The 19,548-nt window shown below is 45.0% G+C and overlaps 1 protein-coding gene across 3 annotated transcripts in view; it reads left to right on the forward strand.

Annotated features, from left to right (window-relative positions):
* Positions 1-19,548, forward strand: part of LOC139263028 (protein WWC2-like) — a 296,134-nt gene that overhangs the window by 244,625 nt on the left and 31,961 nt on the right. For all 3 annotated transcript variants that reach the window (XM_070878495.1, XM_070878504.1, XM_070878514.1), the window contains exons 13-15: positions 10,797-10,877; positions 11,451-11,537; positions 12,748-12,940. In XM_070878495.1, the coding sequence (XP_070734596.1) occupies positions 10,797-10,877; positions 11,451-11,537; positions 12,748-12,940 (361 nt within the window). The remainder of the gene's footprint in view (positions 1-10,796; positions 10,878-11,450; positions 11,538-12,747; positions 12,941-19,548) is intronic.

The following is a 19,548-nucleotide window of genomic DNA, read 5'->3' on the forward strand; positions in this document are numbered from 1 at the left end:
TCACACTCTGGCAGCTTCGTGCTCTGTGTGGTTCAGGAGCACAATGGGCAGTACATTTATCCACCAAGACATCAGGGATGGAGTGATAATCAGTGTTGTCGCCAATATTTATTTTGGTGCACGGTCCCTTTTAAATTTGCCGCACATGCGCAGTATCTTTTCCAATGGCAGCAGCTGGTGAGTGGCCTGCGCGGGACCTCCTGATTGGCGCACGGCCACGTACCTTAAAGAAAGAAAGACTTGCATTTATATAGTGTCTTTCACGACCACCAGACGTCTCCCAAGCACTTTACAGTCAATGAAGTACTTAATGGAGTGTAGTCATTGTTGTAATGTGGGAAACACGGCAGCCAATTTGCGCACAGCAACTCCTACAAACAGCAATGTGATAACCAGATAAACTGTTTTTGTTGTGTTGATTGAGGGATAAATATTGGCCAGGACACCGGGGATAACGCCCCTGCTCTTCTCCGAAGTATTGCCATGGGATCTTTTACATCCACTTGAGAGAGCAGGCAGGGTTTAACGTCTCATCCAAAAGATGGCTCCTCTGACAGTACAGCACTCCCTCAGCACTGCACAGGAGTGTCAGCCTAGATTTATGTGCTCAAGTCACTGGAGTGCAATTTGAACCCACAACATTCTGCCTCAGAGGCGAGTGTGCTACCCACTTTAAAAATATATATTGAACATTAACAACATCGTGATCATTCCATTGTATCATTCAAATCCATTCCGCCCCTCTGCACATCCGTTCCTCCAACACATATTAACATCAAACCTGAAGTTTAATTTGTCTCCTGTAACATATAGTAATCTATTGTACTTTACAAATGGATCATAAAATGCTATCTTTAAATTCTTTTCTGAATAAAACATCCACAGAGCCTTATAATGATCTTTTAGCTTATATTTAAAATACTCTTTTAGGTTTATTCTCTCTCCTCCCCTTAAAAAAACAGAGCATTCCTTTTTTGCATAATCACAAATCTAGCCAAACTGAATATTAAATTAATTGCCGCTCCGCTAGACTCGGGCAGACCCTCCTGCAAACCCCATCTCAAAATTGAGTCCCACGGGATTCCCATTCTTGCTCGTTGGTCCTCACCCAGCAAGAAAACCTCACACAACTGTCGAACATAATACTTAAAATCCTTCAACTGCGGACATAACACCAGCAAATGGGACAGAGTCTCATCCCACGTCCCACACACTGGGCATGTTACCACCTCTACTCATCCAATCTTACACAAGACTATAGAAACATAGAAACATAGAAAATAGGTGCAGGAGTAGGCCATTCGGCCCTTCTAGCCTGCACCGCCATTCAATGAGTTCATGGCTGAACATTCAACTTCAGTACCCCATTCCTGCTTTCTCGCCATACCCCTTGATCCCCCTAGCAGTAAGGACCTCATCTAACTCCTTTTTGAATATATTTAGTGAATTGGCCTCAACAACTTTCTGTGGTAGAGAATTCCACAGGTTCACCACTCTCTGGGTGAAGAAGTTCCTCCGCATCTCGATCCTAAATGGCTTACCCCTTATCCTTAGACTGTGACCCCTGGTTCTGGACTTCCCCAACATTGGGAACATTCTTCCTGCATCTAACCTGTCTAACCCCGTCAGAATTTTATATGTTTCTATGAGGTCCCCTCTCATTCTTCTGAACTCCAGTGAATACAAGCCCAGTTGATCCAGTCTTTCTTGATAGGTCAGTCCCGCCATCCCGGGAATCAGTCTGGTGAACCTTCGCTGCACTCCCTCAATAGCAAGAATGTCCTTCCTCAGGTTAGGAGACCAAAACTGTACACAATACTCCAGATGTGGCCTCACCAATGCCCTGTACAACTGTAGCAACACCTCCCTGCCCCTGTACTCAAATCCCCTTGCTATGAAGGCCAACATGCCATTTGCTTTCTTAACCGCCTGCTGCACCTGCATGCCAACCTTCAATGACTGATGTACCATGACACCCAGGTCTCTTTGCACCTCCCCTTTTCCTAATCTGTCACCATTCAGATAATAGTCTGTCTCTCTGTTTTTACCACCAAAGTGGATAACCTCACATTTATCCACATTATACTTCATCTGCCATGCATTTGCCCACTCACCTAACCTATCCAAGTCGCTCTGCAGCCTCATAGCATCCTCCTCGCAGCTCACACTGCCACCCAACTTAGTGTCATCCGCAAATTTGGAGATACTACATTTAATCCCCCCATCTAAATCATTAATGTACAGTGTAAACAGCTGGGGCCCCAGCACAGAACCTTGCGGTACCCCACTAGTCACTGCCTGCCATTCTGAAAAGTACCCATTTACTCCTACTCTTTGCTTCCTGTCTGACAACCAGTTCTCAATCCATGTCAGTACACTACCCCCAATCCCATGTGCTCTAACTTTGCACATCAATCTCTTGTGTGGGACCTTGTCGAACGCCTTCTGAAAGTCCAAATATACCACATCAACTGGTTCTCCCTTATCCACTCTACTGGAAACATCCTCAAAAAATTCCAGAAGATTTGTCAAGCATGATTTCCCTTTCACAAATCCATGCTGACTTGGACCTATCATGTCACCTCTTTCCAAATGCACTGCTATGACATCCTTAATAATTGATTCCATCATTTTACCCACTACCGATGTCAGGCTGACCGGTCTATAATTCCCTGTTTTCTCTCTCCCTCCTTTTTTAAAAAGTGGGGTTACATTGGCTACCCTCCACTCCATAGGAACTGATCCAGAGTCAATGGAATGTTGGAAAATGACTGTCAACGCATCCACTATTTCCAAGGCCACCTCCTTAAGTACTCTGGGATGCAGTCCATCAGGCCCTGGGGATTTATCGGCCTTCAATCCCATCAATTTCCCCAACACAATTTCCCGGCTAATAAGGATTTCCCTCAGTTCCTCCTCCTTACTAGACCCCCCGACCCCTTTTATAACCGGAAGGTTGTTCGTGTCCTCCTTCGTGAATACCGAACCAAAGTACTTGTTCAATTGGTCCGCCATTTCTTTGTTCCCCGTTATGACTTCCCCTGATTCTGACTGCAGGGGACCTACATTTGTCTTTACTAACCTTTTTCTCTTTACATATCTATAGAAACTTTTGCAATCCGTCTTAATGTTCCCTGCAAGCTTCTTCTCATACTCCATTTTCCCTGCCCTAATCAAACCCTTTGTCCTCCTCTGCTGAGTTCTAAATTTCTCCCAGTCCCCAGGTTCGCTGCTATTTCTGGCCAATTTGTATGCCACTTCCTTGGCTTTAATACTATCCCTGATTTCCCTTGATAGCCACGGTTGAGCCACCTTCCCTTTTTTATTTCTATGCCAGACAGGAATGTACAATTGTTGTAGTTCATCCATGCGGTCTCTAAATGTCTGCCATTGCCCATCCACAGTCAACCCCTTAAGTATCATTCGCCAATCCATCTCAGCCAATTCACGCCTCATACCTTCAAAGTTAGCCTTCTTTAAGTTCTGGACCATGGTCTCTGAATTAACTGTTTCATTCTCCATCCTAATGCAGAATTCCACCATATTATGGTCACTCTTCCCCAAGGGGCCTCGCACAACGAGATTGCTAATTAATCCTTTCTCATTACATAACACCCAGTCTAAGATGGCCTCCCCCCTAGTTGGTTCCTCGACATATTGGTCTAAAAAACCATCCCTTATGCACTCCAGAAAATCCTCCTCCACCGTATTGCTTCCAGTTTGGTTAGCCCAATCTATGTGCATATTAAAGTCACCCATTATAACTGCTGCACCTTTATTGCACGCACCCCTAATTTCCTGTTTGATGCCCTCCCCAACATCACTACTACTGTTTGGAGGTCTGTACACAACTCCCACTAACGTTTTTTGCCCTTTGGTGTTCTGCAGCTCTACCCATATAGATTCCACATCATGATAAACATCCGGTTATGAGCCAATTTGAAATCCAGTTCAATCCACTCTGGACATTTAAAATTCACTCACACTCCCTTCCAAATCCTGTTGAAGTCCAGCTGTGGATCTATATTCTGCCAAAACTCCTGACCAGCAGGTGTCTTGAATCTCCGTTCTCTAAATACCCCACAGAAATCTCGAGTATTACAGTTGTCAAATTGGACCAACTCCTCCCATTTCTCCAGCAGAAAGCTTGGGAAAGCGGGATACATTATACCTCCTTTGCCGATTTGCGTATTTATTTCTTCCATCCAATCCTGTGATATTGCCCTCACAATCTACCCATATGTGATTTTAATTGCTTTTTCCTCAACCTCCTGATCCTCTTCCAAAACCATGTCCCTCACTACTGCTTCTGGCAACCATGCATCCCCTTCCAAAGGGCCACTCACCTTAAAATGTTCTCAACCCCTATGGTCCAACATCCCACTTACTCATCCCATAACATCTACCTCATATAATATATCTTTCACATATATAATACAGGCTTTTATAAAAGCTTGATTAAATAATATCTCTCCTTCAATGTTGATCCACCTGTTCAAAAATAAGGGCTATTTGTCGACACCCACATTGGGAGAGGTTTAATCGATTTCAAATATTGTTGTATTCCATATAGAATATTCCCTGTCCTCCTATCCCACTTAATTAAAAAAATATATGTAAACAACTCTTCCAAAAACTTGTATTTGACTTCTGAAGAAATCTCTTCACCCATCTAATTCTAAAGGATTTTTTCTTCACCTCAGTATCTGGGATATTGAGTCCTCCCTGATTTCGCTGTCCAAGGCTGGTTTGCCTTCCCATCAAAACTTTACACAAACCTCTCGGATAAAGTTTTCCTCCCACTCAGGAATATCCTCCACCGTCAGTAAGTACCATAGCTTAGATCGCAGGAGAGCTGCCACCACTGTCGCTCTTCCTTACACTTTTAACCACCTTCTTTCCCATCTTCTCAAAATCTTTTTAATTTTCACAACCTTCGGTTCCTAATTTAGGCGATCCACTTCATCCCTATCCTCTTGCATTCCATATGCAACCCCAGAACTTCTAAAACCTCCACCACCTTAAAAGGGCTTTCCTCCAATCACTCACCCCATCTCCTTCCCACAACCAGGCAGTGGGACTTAGTATAATTTACTCTGGCTCCTGAAGCTCTACAATACTCCTCCACTACTCCCATAGTTTTCCTCATGGACTCCCCATCTCTCAACGTTAAGGTCGTGTCATCTGCATATTGCTGTATCACTGACACCTGCCCGGAACTGGGAACCGCAATCCCGACCACGCCTTGTTCCTTTCGCATCATGTAACCTAATGGTTCTGCTACCAATGTGTACAACAATGGGGACAGGGGACAACCCTGTCTCACTGATCTCTGTATTGGAAAATACTTGGATAAAAAACCATTACATTTAACACAGTTAAATGTGTTTGAATAAAAAATCCTTATCCATTCAATGAAATTTTCCCCAAAGCCAAATGCTTCCAAAACCATCAATAAAAACTCATGAAAGACTCTATTGAAGGCTTTTTCTTGATTCATCTTTAGCACATGAGTTTTCCTCCCACTCTCTTCCATGACTTCTATCGCATCTTGGATTGGGACCACAGAGTCAACGATGTCCTGGCTTATGCCTCCATAAGACTGAGGGCGAAACTATCTGCGCTATCACCTCCTTCATACGATTTGCCATAACCCTCGCCAAGATCTTATTTAATAATGTGATGGGCCTCCAATTTTTCAGATTCCTTCTATCCCCTTTATTTTTATAAGCTAAACTTATGATACCTCTCCTCATAGATGGGGCCAGGCTTCCCTCCGTTTTAATCGCCTTAAAAACCTCTAAGGCTAATGGACTTAAAATCTCTAAAAATTCTTTATAAAATTCTGCACTTAGTCCATCAGACTTTGGGCTTTTCCCCCCCCTTCATTCCACTTATTGCTATTTTTATTTCCGCTAATCTTACTACTTTGTCACACATGCTTCACTCATCCTCCTTTAAATCCTCTTCAATACAAGCACTAACCTTCTCCATCGCCAATTTGGAAATGTCGCCTTTTGTATATCACTCTTGATAAAAGCTACTAGCCACCTCCATAATCTCCCCACTTTCATTAATGATCTTTTCCCCAACCTTCAACTCTCCATTTAACAATAACCTTTGTCGCAACTTCTCTTGCTCTAGAAAATATCTAGTGCATCTTTCTTCCTCCAATGCATCTTTAGCCTTTGTGCCGAGAATGGCCCACATGCAATTTTCAGCTTGCAATAATTCCCACTCTTCCTTTAAAACCTTCCACTTAGTCTCTGACCACTTAACCACTCCGTTAACTGCTTTACAAATATCTGTAAACCCTCTGTTTATATTCTCTTCTTGACGCCGGTTAGCTGTTGCTCTTTCTTTCCCATAACGTACCGAAAAAAACTTTTACCTCATATTTGAAATTGTCCCACCAAACTTTTTTTTTTCTTTCAAGATAAAGGTTCCTTCCGAGCATTCTTTATTATATTTAAAATCCCTTCTTTAAAAGCAATTTATTTATATTACTGATTGTTTAAAATCCACACCCCTGGAGCGATCTTAACTCTGCTGTTCCTAATTTTAAGAACCAAAGCCGAGTTGTCAGTATAAAATTTTTTTTATAGTAAATCTCCCATCACCTCAGAACTTAACCCTTCCCACATTAACACAACATCTATTCGGCTCCGTTTTAAAACATTACTCACACAATCACTTCTGGAAAATTCCCTTTTTATGGGGTTCCAATCTCTCCATAAGTCTCTCAAATTTAAATTTGCCATCATTTTTAAACAATCATCTCTCTGGAGTTATCATCCTTAAAGGTCATCTGAGCTGAACTGTCCACCGAGATAAAAATACATTAAAATCCCCCATTATACAAAGGTTTTCCGACTCTGCCACTTCTGTGAATAACCACTGAAAAAATTCACGGCGCTTGCAATGGTCATTCGGCACATAGATATTAAAGAGTTCACAATTCACTTCATCTATTTGTACCTTTAGCTGTAAAAATCTGTCCTTGTCCACCAATGCAATGTTCTCTTATGGGCGAACTCACTAAAACAGCCACCCCTCTCCGGTTATTACTTCTCCCTGACTAACTCTTTCTAGGATATCCTCATACCAAAAGGTTTCTTGCAGTGTCGTTAAAACGTTGCAACAACTGCTGCAATTTCTTCTCCTCCCTCAGTCCGTTCACATTAACCGAGACCAATGTAATCATTGCTGCTAATAAAAGAAGTGTGCCTGATAATCCCCCCATCATCAATACATTTCTGGCTCTTCCCTCCTCCCATGCTCCTTCCCAACCTTCTGGGCAGCTGTTGCTTTCTCCTGCAGCCTCCAGCTCTTTTTCACCTCCTGCTTGAACTTCCCCTGCAGTTTCAGCCTCTTCCTCACATTAAATTTATGCCGCAGAACTGCCCCTTCTTCCCCTTCTGCCCCTCACTAACTTTTCCCTTTCCACATGATGCCCCCCCCCCCCCCATCCTCACCCCCCAATTCCATGTCTCCATCCTCCTCTGACTCCTCACTGTTCTGTAATCTCCCGTCCCTGTTCCCCGTCAGATACAGAATCTTCCTTAGAGACTTCTCCTACTAACCTGGTTTCTCCCAACAGTGCCACTCCCTTCGGCCTCACCTCCACCACTGACCCTTGCTCTCCGTTTCTTCTCTCTCTGGGACAATGGCGTGTCTCCACCCATCTTGCTCCATTTTGGCGTCTTTGTCTCCCCGTTCCCGTCCTGCTGACCCTGCCTCTTGCACCTTCTCCTGGTCTTGCTCCCTCCTGCTCCCCAAGATATACAATTCCCCGTCCCTCTTTGGAGTACTTACACTTACCCCGCACCCTGCACCTGCGTCTGCTCCCCCCGCGGACACCTGAAGGCGAGCCATATCATGGTTCGACTCTGTCCCTGACCCGTGATGTCCTCCGCTGACTTTGTCCTTTTCCACCATACTTGGTGTGTTTTCCACCATCTCCATCCTGTTTTCTGCTCCGCAATTTTCTGCCTCTTCTTGCGCTTTTTCCTCATTCCTTTCGGCGGCTTTGTCCTCCGCCTGCTCCGCTCTTCTGGCCACTCCACTCACACTTCCTGCTCCTTCTCCCATCTCCTCGTTGCTCAAGGAGCTTCCTTGGTGTTTTTGAGGATGTAACTAGTAGAGTGGGCAAGGGAGAGCCAGTGGATGTGGTGTATTTAGACTTTCAAAAGGCTTTTGACAAGGTCCCACACAAGAGATTAGTGTGCAAAATTAAAGCACATGGTATTGGGGTAATGTATTGACGTGGATAGAGAACTGGTTGGCAGACAGGAAGCAGAGAGTAGGAATAAATGTGTCCTTTTCAGAATGGCAGACAGTGAATAATGGGGTACCGCAAGGTTTAGTGCTGGGACCCCAGCTATTTACAATATACATTAATGATTTAGACGAAGGAATTGAAAGTAATATCTCCAAGTTTGCACATGACACTAAGCTGGGTAGCAGTGTGAGCTGTGAGGAGGATGCTAAGAGGCTGCGGGGTGATTTGGACAGGTTAGGTGAGTGGGCAAATGCATGGCAGATGCAGTATAATGTGGATAAATGTGAGGTTATCCACTTTGGTGGTAAAAACAGGAGGGCTGATTATTATCTGAATGGTGACAGATTGGTAAAAGGGGAGGTGCAACGAGACCTGGGTGTCATGGTACATCAGTCATTGAAGGTTGGCATACAGGTGCAGCAGGCAGTTAAAAAAGCAAATAGCATGTTGGCCTTCATAGCAAGAGGATTCGAGTATAGGAGCAGAGAGGTTTTACTGCAGTTGTACAGGGCCTTGGTGAGGCCACACCTTGAATATTGTGTACAGTTTTGGTCTCCTAATCTGAGGAAGATCATTCTTGCTATTGAGGGAGTGCAGCGAAGGTTCACCAGACTGATTCCCGGGATGACAGGACTGACATATGAAGAAAGACTGGATCGACTAGGCATGTATTCAATGGAATTTAGAAGAATGAGAGGGGATTTCATAGAAATATATAAAATTCTGACGGGATTGGACAGGTTAGATGCAGGAAGAATGTTCCTGATGTTGGGGAAGTCCAGAACCAGGGGTCACAGTCTAAGAATAAGGGGTAAACCATTTAGGACCGAGATGAGGAGAAACTTCTTCACTCAGAGTTGTGGGCATGTGGAATTCTCTACCACAAAGTTGTTGGGCCAGTTCGTTAGATATATTCAAAAGGGAGTTAGATGTGGCCCTCACGGCTAAAGGGATCAAGGGGTATGGAGAGAAAGCGGGAATGGGGTACTGAAGTTGCATGATCAGCCATGATATTGAATGGTGGTGCATGCTTGAAGGGCCGAATGGTCTGCTCCTGCACCTATTTTCTATGTTTCTTCTGCCTCGCACTCCCAGTGGGTGGGGCCTTTGTGACAAACCGCACAGTTCTCTGTCTTGCAGTTCCGAGCGATGTGTCCAGACTTGCCACGGTTATAACAGTACAGGTCTGAACAGCTTCTTTCTAAATGGTCGTGTCCAAGACACTAATAGCAAACCTTCACCTGGTTATAACGAAGAACCCCGAAGTACTGCACTCCTTCCAATGTCTCGAATTTCATGCTGTAGGGTAATGACTTCAGCCCCTCTGGGAACCGCACTTTTACATAACGGGTTCCATCGGCTACACATGTTCCGGGATAGTATCTCCTCTTTATTACTGAGCAAAGTTTAATGTCCCATGACTCCAACTTTTTATCAGCACATCGTCCTCAATATAAACTGGCAGGTTTAAGAATAAAACTACCACCTCTTCAGAATACAACAAAGATACATCCAAGTACTTCTCACCAACCTTCAGGCTCAGTAAAAGGCTTTCCACCTCCTCTCGGCCACTGACCGTCACTTCGAATCCAACATTCGGCTTTGGTTGGCAGGCAAAGTAACTTTCCATCACGCAGTCCTCATGTGCTGCCTGGATGATATCCCAAGCTCACATATCCTTATCCTGGCAGTGAACCACACCGTGTTTTCTTTTCCAAATATTCTGGGGCCCCGGCCCAAATCTTTCAGCCTTTTATTCTCCCTTCTCAAGACATTCTCTCCCCTGATTAAATTCATATTCGGAGCATTGTCCTCTGAGGGGCCTGGCACTCCAGGTCCCTCAGCAGTCATCTGTCTGATGTTTATGGGCCAAATAGGCCCTAAACTTTGAAAAAAAACACCCAAAAACCCACCACCAACTTGTTACAAACTCACTCCAACTCCTGCAGTAATCAGCAGGACCTGCTCACTCCTAGCCCCTCCCACCTGGAGAGTGTTACCCACTGAGTCACCGGGGGAACATTGATGGTAAGTGCTTTTTTTTTAAGTGGCAAAGCAACTTTAAAATGCTACCCCACAATCATGAGCTCCCAGTGGGAGCCATGCTCACAAGGAGCGCAGGTCAGAGATCGGGCTGCAACATTGTAGTCCCGATTCTACAACCTGTACTCCCTGTGAGTATAGCTCCCCACTGGGAGCTTGGGAACGTGGAATTATCTCTAAAATTACAAGCACTGTATCTTCCACATCGACAGCACTTATTGCAAAATCCAGCATATAATTTGCACCTGTTCTGTGTTTCCCATAAGTGTTGGGGAGACTCTTATACAGAATACGTGAGTGCTTTTTAAACCAAATCAATAACCATCGAGCATAACTCTCACTTGGCTGTGACATATTCTCTGGGCAAATTTATCATGTGTTTTATGGTAGGTTTTTACTGTTCCCAGGTCTCTTGTTCATCTTGTTTCTTTTACAATTTCCATTAACTTAAATTTTACAACTCTGCTGTTAGGCCAAGTGAAACCGAAGATGCTGTTTACAGTGAAGCAGAGACTTCCCCACTCGAGGCAGCTCAAATCCAGATAGGACTGAAGTAAGTGATTTTTTTCAAATTAATTCTGCATGGCTGAACTTGTGACCCAGAATTTCTTTTCCCTTTTTTGTCCTCTTCCCGTCAGTTTTTCCAGTGACGCCCACAACTCATGAATTAATAATGTTTTTGTATAAGTTCCATAGACCCAACAGTAAATTCCCCAAGTAGGCCATCATAAATTTTGAGTGTAGAAAGTGCATGTTGGTGGCCTGTTTGGGGGTTCGACCCTCACAGCTGAGCTCAATACTATATTCTAAATTTTTCTACATTAAAAGCACTATATAAATGTAAGCTGTTGTTGTATTCACCCAATGACCCCACATATTCACTTTCAGTAGGGATTTGTGGATAGCGATGATAAGCAGGAACCCTGGCTGATAGTTGCCTCCTTCACCTAAGGTCACTGAGGACAATTGTAGTGCCACTGACCAGCTGACATGAGTTAACTCAGCACTGAACAAGGATCAAACGTAGAACATTCCTGCTCGCTCACCACTTTACACAGTTGCGCCTGTCCAGTATTTCTGTGTCAAAATATCTGACTGATTATTTTTCTTAATGTGTCTGCAACAGGTACGATTCCACCACTGCAAGTTTTATTATAATCATCGTGCAGCTGAGAGATCCCACCGCCCTACTCGTGCCACCGGGATGCAAGGTGTAAGTAAAAAAAAAAACAGCTACTGTCAGTAATGGTGACCCATGACCCTACCAGATTGTTATAAAAACCCAACTGGTTCACTAATGTCCTTTAGAGAAGGAAATCTGCCATCCTAACCCAGTCTGGCCTATATGTGACTCCAGACCCACAGCAATGTGATTGACTCTTAACTGCCCTCTGAAATAGCCTAGCAAGCCGCTCAGTTATAAACAAACTGCGACAACCATCACCACCTTCTCAAGGGCAATTAGGGATGGGCTGCACACTGGGCCGTGCAGTGTTACCGGGTTGAAAGGCTCCTTCCCTCCCTTTAAAGGGAAGGGCCACCACTGCAGGCGCTGCAAAATAAAAACAACTTACGAGGACTACGACGGCAGCCCCGATTCCGCACGATCAGCCCGGCACTCGAGCTGAGTGCTGGGCTGATCGAGCACGGACAGGAACCCGCGGAAAAAGCTGGAAGAAAAAAGGTATGTTATTTTCTTTACTTACCTCAGCCACCTCGCCTTTAAGCATCGCCCCCGAAGCGGCTGCCCGCCCGATGCACGCCTCCTGCAGCTGCGGGTATTCTCTGGGGGAAGGCAATTTTGGGTCCAGGGTGCTACCGGAGTGATGTGGTGACATCTCGATCTCCAGGCGAAGGAGATTGGAGCGCAACGCCTTAGCACCGCTGCAAAGTTCCCGCCGAATATAGCGGGAGTCGACATTGTCGCCGTGCCCAGACGCAAAGCCATTTGTGCCCTGTTAGCGCCCCCCTGTGGGCACTGTCGAGAGGCACAAAGGCACCCAATTTCATCCCCAATGTGTACCTAATAGGACTCAGAGCATCAGCACTTTTCCAGTCATCACTTCTACTTACGCTCATTTTAGCATTCACACAGCATGGTCACAATGAGAAGCAATAAATCATGCACTATCTGTGTTAACACTCACTGGTCAGGCTCACACATGAATGGGTACTAGAGGACATATACCCATCTGTGGAACCTTACCTCAGAAAGGCATTGAATGAATTTAGGAGCAAAGTGCAGAGGAAAAATATTTAGAGGGTATAAAAACAGAAATGGAAAATGATCTGTGCACATCCTATTCTTTAATGACAAATGCTCTGAATGTCTTTTTCTCTTTGCTGATCTTACACTGTCACTGGTTATTAAATCCTTAACCATTTCAATCCTTTGTGTAAAAGTTGATCTCTCGATCCTGCAGGTACATCAGAGCTGCATTGCTTCCCAGTTCGTGTGACTCCAGCAGCCTGTTCCGCACAAAGGTTCATAGTGTTACAGAGACTCTCGTCTTCAGTGAGGTATTCAGGGTGGCCATTACCCAAGCTGCTTTACATCAGAAGACATTGAGGGTTGATGTTTGCTCTGTGGGGAAGATACAGTTGGAGAATTGTCTGGTGAGTGATGAAGAAGCTTTATTGAGACCATTTCACAGTCATTAAATAATGAAACAAACCGATACATTCCTGGAAAGCTCACACAGCAATCTGAGAAGTACTGGACAGTTAATATTAAGCTAAAATTGGTTTGATTTTTTTTTAAACAATTACCCAGCAATGAACAACAAGCTTACTTTAGAACAAACCAGCTGTTTGCTGTCTGCATTTCAAAACTAAGCAACAGGCTGGTGTTGAAAAGATAATGAGCTAAATTTGAATTGCACTGTTTCTATCGGCACTGATACAATACACAGCTCTGTACAGCATAGCGCTACAAAGGGGGTGAATTTCTCTGGGAATTTCATTCCCACCGGTCTGCTGTAACTTCAGAGGACAAGCTGCAAAAACCCCAGAGAAACAGCAAGAAGGGAGCTGTGTGGTAAAAGTTTGTGGTTTCACAATTTCAATTACATTTTGTTGGTCTTGCTGACTAGTCTGTCAATTTTGCATTTATGTTTTTTGTCTCGCCAGTACATCCCTTCATTATTCTTGATTGCACTTAAATTATACCATACAAGGTGATGAGGATGGGTATTTCTTTTTGGCATTCTGAATGTGTTTCATGATTTACATGAGCAAGAAGAGTTCATGAGGGGTGAAATGTATTTGCTTCATGGGTTCTTTGCTTAAGAATTCATAGCAACCTATTGCCTATCACTTCATTGTGGATAACCTAGACCCAACTGACTGGAGTTTTATTGAGTCTTGTGAACATCACTTGACTGGCTATAATCCACTTACAATGCAACAGCTCTACAAGTATTTTTGTGAAACTTTAAATGAAGTGCCCCTTTATTAAAGGGACACTAGATCCGGCAAATTAACAAATTAAACTTTTGAACATTAAACCAATCAAATTAGAATTTGTTGCCGGGGGTGATGATGCACTCCAGTCCCTCCAGTGCTCACCTCTCGCGGAAGGCCGCAAGCGTACCGGTGGACACCGCGTGCTCCATCTCCAGGGACACTGTAGCACAAACGTAGCCACGGAAGAGAGGCAGGCAGTCAGGCTGAACAACCCCCTTGACCACCCTCTACCTAGACCTGCTAATGGCCACGTTGGCCAGGCCCAGGAGCAGTCCTACCAGGAGGCTCTCCGATCTGCCCGCTCCCCTCTGCACCGGATGCCCAAAGATCAGGAGCGTGGGACTGAAGTTGCAGATACAACTCTTTTGGTTGGAAACAAAATTAACCAGTTAAATCAAGTGCCCCCTCATCTGGGGGACACTCCAAACATCCAAACATTTTTCAAGGCCCTTTTTTGCTTTTTTTCCTTTTTGGTTTTTTTTTCCGTGTTTTTTTTTTTGTGTGTTTTTTTGGGCACTAAAACCATAAATTTTTCAAATGCCCCCTATAAAAGGGGAGGGGGACACTAAAACCGGCAATAAAACAAATTAAACTTTAAAACATATAAAATCATATTAAAATTTGGTTGCCGGGGGTGATGATGCACTCCAGTCCCTCCGGTGCCCACCTCTCGCAGAAGGCCGCAAGTGTACCAGTGGACACCGCGTGCTCCATCTCCAGGGACACTGTAACACGAACGTAGCCGCGGAAGAGAGGCAGGCAGTCGGGCTGAACGACCCCTTCGACCACCCGCTGCCTGGACCTGCTAATGGCCACATTGGCCAGGCCCAGGATCAGTCCTACCAGGAAGCCCTCCGATCTGCCCGCTCCCCTCTGCATCGGATGCCCAAAGATCAGGAGTGAAGTGCAGTTACAAACCTGTGAGCATCCTCTCGGGTGCATACATTACAAGGGGTGGGGGATGGGGGGGGCGGTGAAGGATTTCAGGTGCTACATCATCTGAGTTGTTAGATTCACATGTGTCACGACTCTAGGACATATATGGTTACACCCTCCGCACAAACCTGAATATGTTTTTACTGCCTCCAGTTATACAGGACAGGCTGTCACAAATTGAGAGAAGGTTCTTCAGGCATCATGAGGAACAGGGACAACCCTTTCTGTAGAACTGAAGATTACCACAGCATGTTACTGAATTCTTCTGTAAGAGGAAAATTTGGCATTAGGGGTACCAGCGGGACACGGGTTAAAGTGCTGGTTCCTGCACTGACCCATAAGGAGGTAAAGGCCTTTCTTCTCACGCCTTGTACATTCCAGCACCAAGGCTCCAGAAGGTACTGTTATGGGTTGGGATACCAGATAGTATTCCAACAAGGAATGTCAATAGGAGAGAACCTAAACAGACCGCTGATAAGGCCGTGAGAAGAGGCCCGAGATAGACTTCATGGCACCAAAGGAAATATATAACAAATTCCAACCTAATGATACCATTCTGGGAACGGTCTAAGATGGTCACGAGATCATGGCCTGTCAGTCAGAGCTCATGACCTGTTAATCCGGAGTAGCACTGATAAGGTAGTCCAGTTAGAAATCTAGGGAGGTCTTGTCCGGGAACAGAGGGGTTTTTGAAATGTATAAAAGTTGTATGATTGTGTTGTTTGGGGAGCATCTCCACTCACAGGCGGCTGTGATGAGGGGTGTTCCTGGACGCTCGTAATAAAGATCGTTATACTTTGCCATCCGTCTCTGCTAACTTCGAGAATTGCTACGTGGGCTGGGGTGAGCGTCGACCCTCTATATCAGTGGGCCCGCTCGTGGGAAAATAAGCCTTCCCTCTCTCCCCTCAACACTTCCAACCTACTACCAAGAGTCTCTGTCATATCAGTGCACACATTTCCAAGCAAAGGGCAATTGCTTTGTTTGCAAGGGGAAACACCTTCGTCATCTTTTCTGTGGAAAGGAGACATTAGGTTTCACTGGGCTGCAGAGTTCATTCAAATGAAAAGTGGTTGCAAAAGGTTATGCACAATACAGGTCGAACCTCTCCAGTCCAGGACTCTCTGGTCCAGCAAACTCCCTGGTGTGGCGCGGAGAGAAAGCGGGGCACAGCAGCCAACCAAGGTGCAGAAGCTGGGCCTGAAATACTGCACAGTAGACTTCTGCGCAGCGCATGCCAGGTCGTTGCGCAGTATTTCAGGCCCAGCTTCGGCACCTCTGTCAGCTGCCGCGCCTCGTTTCCTCTCCGCGCCGACCCGACCGGAGAGGGGGCGCTGCGGGGATGGGGGGAGCGGCCGGCCATCCCCAGAACACAGCATGCTGGTCCAACCTGGGGAGAAGCACTGGAGGCGGAGGGAGAGGAGGAGCAGCCAGCCCCAGGTCAGCAGTACCCGGTAAGTCTGGGGGTCGGTATGACCTCCCGTGGTCCGGAAAATTCTATGGTCCGACACCTGTCGGGTCCCGAGGGGTTCAACCTGTACTTCAAATGATACGTTCCAGAGGCCATGGCAATTCACGTGATGGATGAGCTCTGCAGAAGTGGCAGAAAAGTTGAGGAGTGCAGTTTCCTTTGCATTCCTCCTGATACCCGCAAACCTTTTCCTCAGACAGGTGTCAGCCATGGCTCAGTGGTAGCATTCTCGTCACTGGGTCAGAAGGTTATGGTTTCAAGTCCCACTTTAGAGACGTGTGCACAAAATCAAGGCTGGCGCTCTCAGTACAGTACTTTCGGTTGAGTCCTTAAACCGAGGCCCCGCCTGCTTTCTCAGAAGAAGAGTAATTCTCCCTGATGTCTTGACCAATATTTATTCTTCAACATAGAAACATAAAAAATAGGTGCAGGAGCAGGCCATTCAGCCCATCGAGCCTGCACCACCATTCAATATGATCATGGCTGATCTTGCAACTTCAGTACCCCATTCCTGCTTTCTCTCCATATCCCTTGATCCCTTTAGCCGTAAGGGTCACATCTAACTCCCTCTTGAATCTATCTAACGAACTGGCCTCAACAACTCTCTGCGGTAGAGCATTCCACAGGTTAACAACTCTCTAAGTGAAGAAATTTCTCCTCATCTCTGTTCTAAATGGCTTACCCCTTATCCTTAGACTGTGATCCCTGGTTCTGGACTTCCCCAACATCGGGAACATTCTTCCTGCATTTAATCTGTCCAATCCCATCAGAATTTTATGTTTCTATGAGATCCCCTCTCATTCTTCTAAATTCTAGTGAATACAAGCCCAGTCGATCCAGTCTTTCTTCATATGTCAGTCCCGCCATCCCGGGAATCAGTCTGGTGAACCTTCGCTGCACTCCCTCAATAGCAAGAATGTCCTTCCTCAGATTAGGAGACGAAAACTGTACACAAGATTCAACCAACACCTAAAGCAGGTTATCTGATCATTTTCTCATTGCTGTTTGTGGGACCTTGCTATGGGCCAATTGGCTGCTGCCTTTCCTCCATCACAGCAGTGGTTCAACTTCAAAAGTACTTAATTGACTGTAAAGTGCTTTGGGATGTCCTGAGGTCATGAAAGGCGCGACATAAATGCAAGTCTTTCTTTCTTTCTTTCTCATTTCGACCTAATATATGGGAGTCCCGTGACTGAATTGACTTAATCTGTGACCTCCCTCCATGCAGCTGTTGCCTATGCTTCTAGTGGAGGGTGTCCTTTGGCCCAAAATAGGGGCATTCTCCTTTGATACTGCTCCTGCAGCAAGACCTCCAACCCTTCAAAGAGAGCAATATTGCTCACATATCACTGTGAACAACTAGTTAGTCCATATTTCTGTCATCTCAAGGACTTTCCCTTTAATAGCAAACTGCAGCCCTTGAAGAGCTGCGACATTGCTGAATTTTCCACTCTCCATCCAAGTGTACTATAGGCCAAGCTTTTCATGTGCCAGCAGCCTATTTAAATTGAGGGAGGGACTCTAGAAAATGTGCCTCAATGCGAGGAGTATTCGAAATAAGGTGGATGAATTAACTGCGCAGACAGCAGTTAACGGATATGATGTAATTGGCATCACGGAGACATGGCTCCAGGGTGACCAAGGCTGGGGACTCGATATCCAGGGGTATTCAACATTTAGGAAGGATAGGCAAAGAGGAAAAGGAGGCGGGGTGGCATTGCTGGTTAAAGAGGAAATTAATCCAATAGTATGGAGGGACATTAACCTGGATGATCAGTATGGGTGGAGCTGCGGAATACCAAAGGGCAGAAAACACTAGTAGGAGTTGTGTACAGACCACCAAACAGTAGTAGTGAGGTTGGGGACAGCATCAAACAAGAAATAAGGGATGTATGCAATAAAAGTACAGCAGTTATCATGGGCGACTTTAATCTACATATTGATTGGGCTAACCAAACTGGTAGCAATGTGGTGGAGGAGGATTTCCTGAAGTGTATGAGGGATGGTTTTCTAGACCAATATGTCGAGGAACCAACCAGAGAGCTGGCCATCCTAGACTGGATGATGTGAAATGAGAAGGGACTAATTAGCAATCTTGTTGTGCGAGGCCCCTTGGGGAAGAGTGACCATAATATGGTAGAATTCTTCATTAAGATGGAGAGTGACACAGTTAATTCGGAAACGAGGGCCCTGGTCTTAAGGAAAGGTAACTTCAACGGTATGAGGCATGAATTGGCTAGAATAGACTGGCAAAGAATACAAAGAGTTGATGGTGGATAAGCAATGGCAAACATTTAAAGATCACATGGATAAACTTCAGCAATTGTACATCCCTGTCTGGAGTAAAAATAAAACTGGGAAGGTGGCTCAACCATGGCTAACAAGGGAAATTAAGGATAGTGTTAAAACCAGGGAAGAGGCATATAAATTGGCCAGAAAAAGTAACAAATCTGAGGACTGGGAGAAATTTAGAATTCAACAGAGGAGTACTAAGGGTTTAATTAAGAGGGGGAAAATAGAGTACGAGAAGAAGCTTGCAGGGAACATAAAAACGGACTGCAAAAGCTTCTATAAATATGTGAAGAGAAAAAGATTGGGGAAGCCAAACGTAGGTCCCTTGCAGTCAGATTCAGGTGAATTTATAATGGGGAACAAAGAAATGGCAGACCAATTGAACAAATACTTCGGTTCTGTCTTCACGAAGGAAGACACAAATAACTTTCCGAATGTACTAGGGGACAGTGGGTCTAGTGAGAAGGAGGAACTGATGCGAATGAAGGCCGATAAATCCCCGGGGCCTGATAGTCTGCATCCCAGAGTACTTAAGGAAGTGGCCCTAGAAATAGTGGATGCATTGGTGATCATTTTCCAACAGTCTATCGACTCTGGATCAGTTCCAATGGACTGGAGGGCAGCTAATGTAAAAACACTTTTTTAAAAAGGTGGGAGAGAGAAAACGGGTAATTATAGACTGGTTAGCCTGACATCAATAGTAGGGAAAATGTTGGAATCAATCATTAAGGATGAATTAGTAGCGCATTTGCAAAGCAGTGACAGGATCGGTCCAATTCAGCATGGATTTATGAAAGGGAAATCATGCTTGACGAATCTACTGGAATTTTTTGAGGATGTAACTAGAAGAATGGACAAGGGAGAACCAGTGGATGTGGTGTATTTGGACTTTCAAAAGGCTTTTGACAAGGTCCCGCACAAGAGATTGGTGTGCAAAATCAACGCGTATGGTATTGGGGGTAATATACTGACGTGGATAGAGAACTGGTTGGCAGACAGGAAGCAGAGAGTTGGGATAAATGGGTTCTTTTCAGAATGGCAGGCAGTGACTAGTGGAGTG

The sequence above is a fragment of the Pristiophorus japonicus genome, chromosome 1 (genome assembly GCF_044704955.1).
Source record: "Pristiophorus japonicus isolate sPriJap1 chromosome 1, sPriJap1.hap1, whole genome shotgun sequence".
NCBI classification, from domain to species: domain Eukaryota; kingdom Metazoa; phylum Chordata; class Chondrichthyes; family Pristiophoridae; genus Pristiophorus; species Pristiophorus japonicus.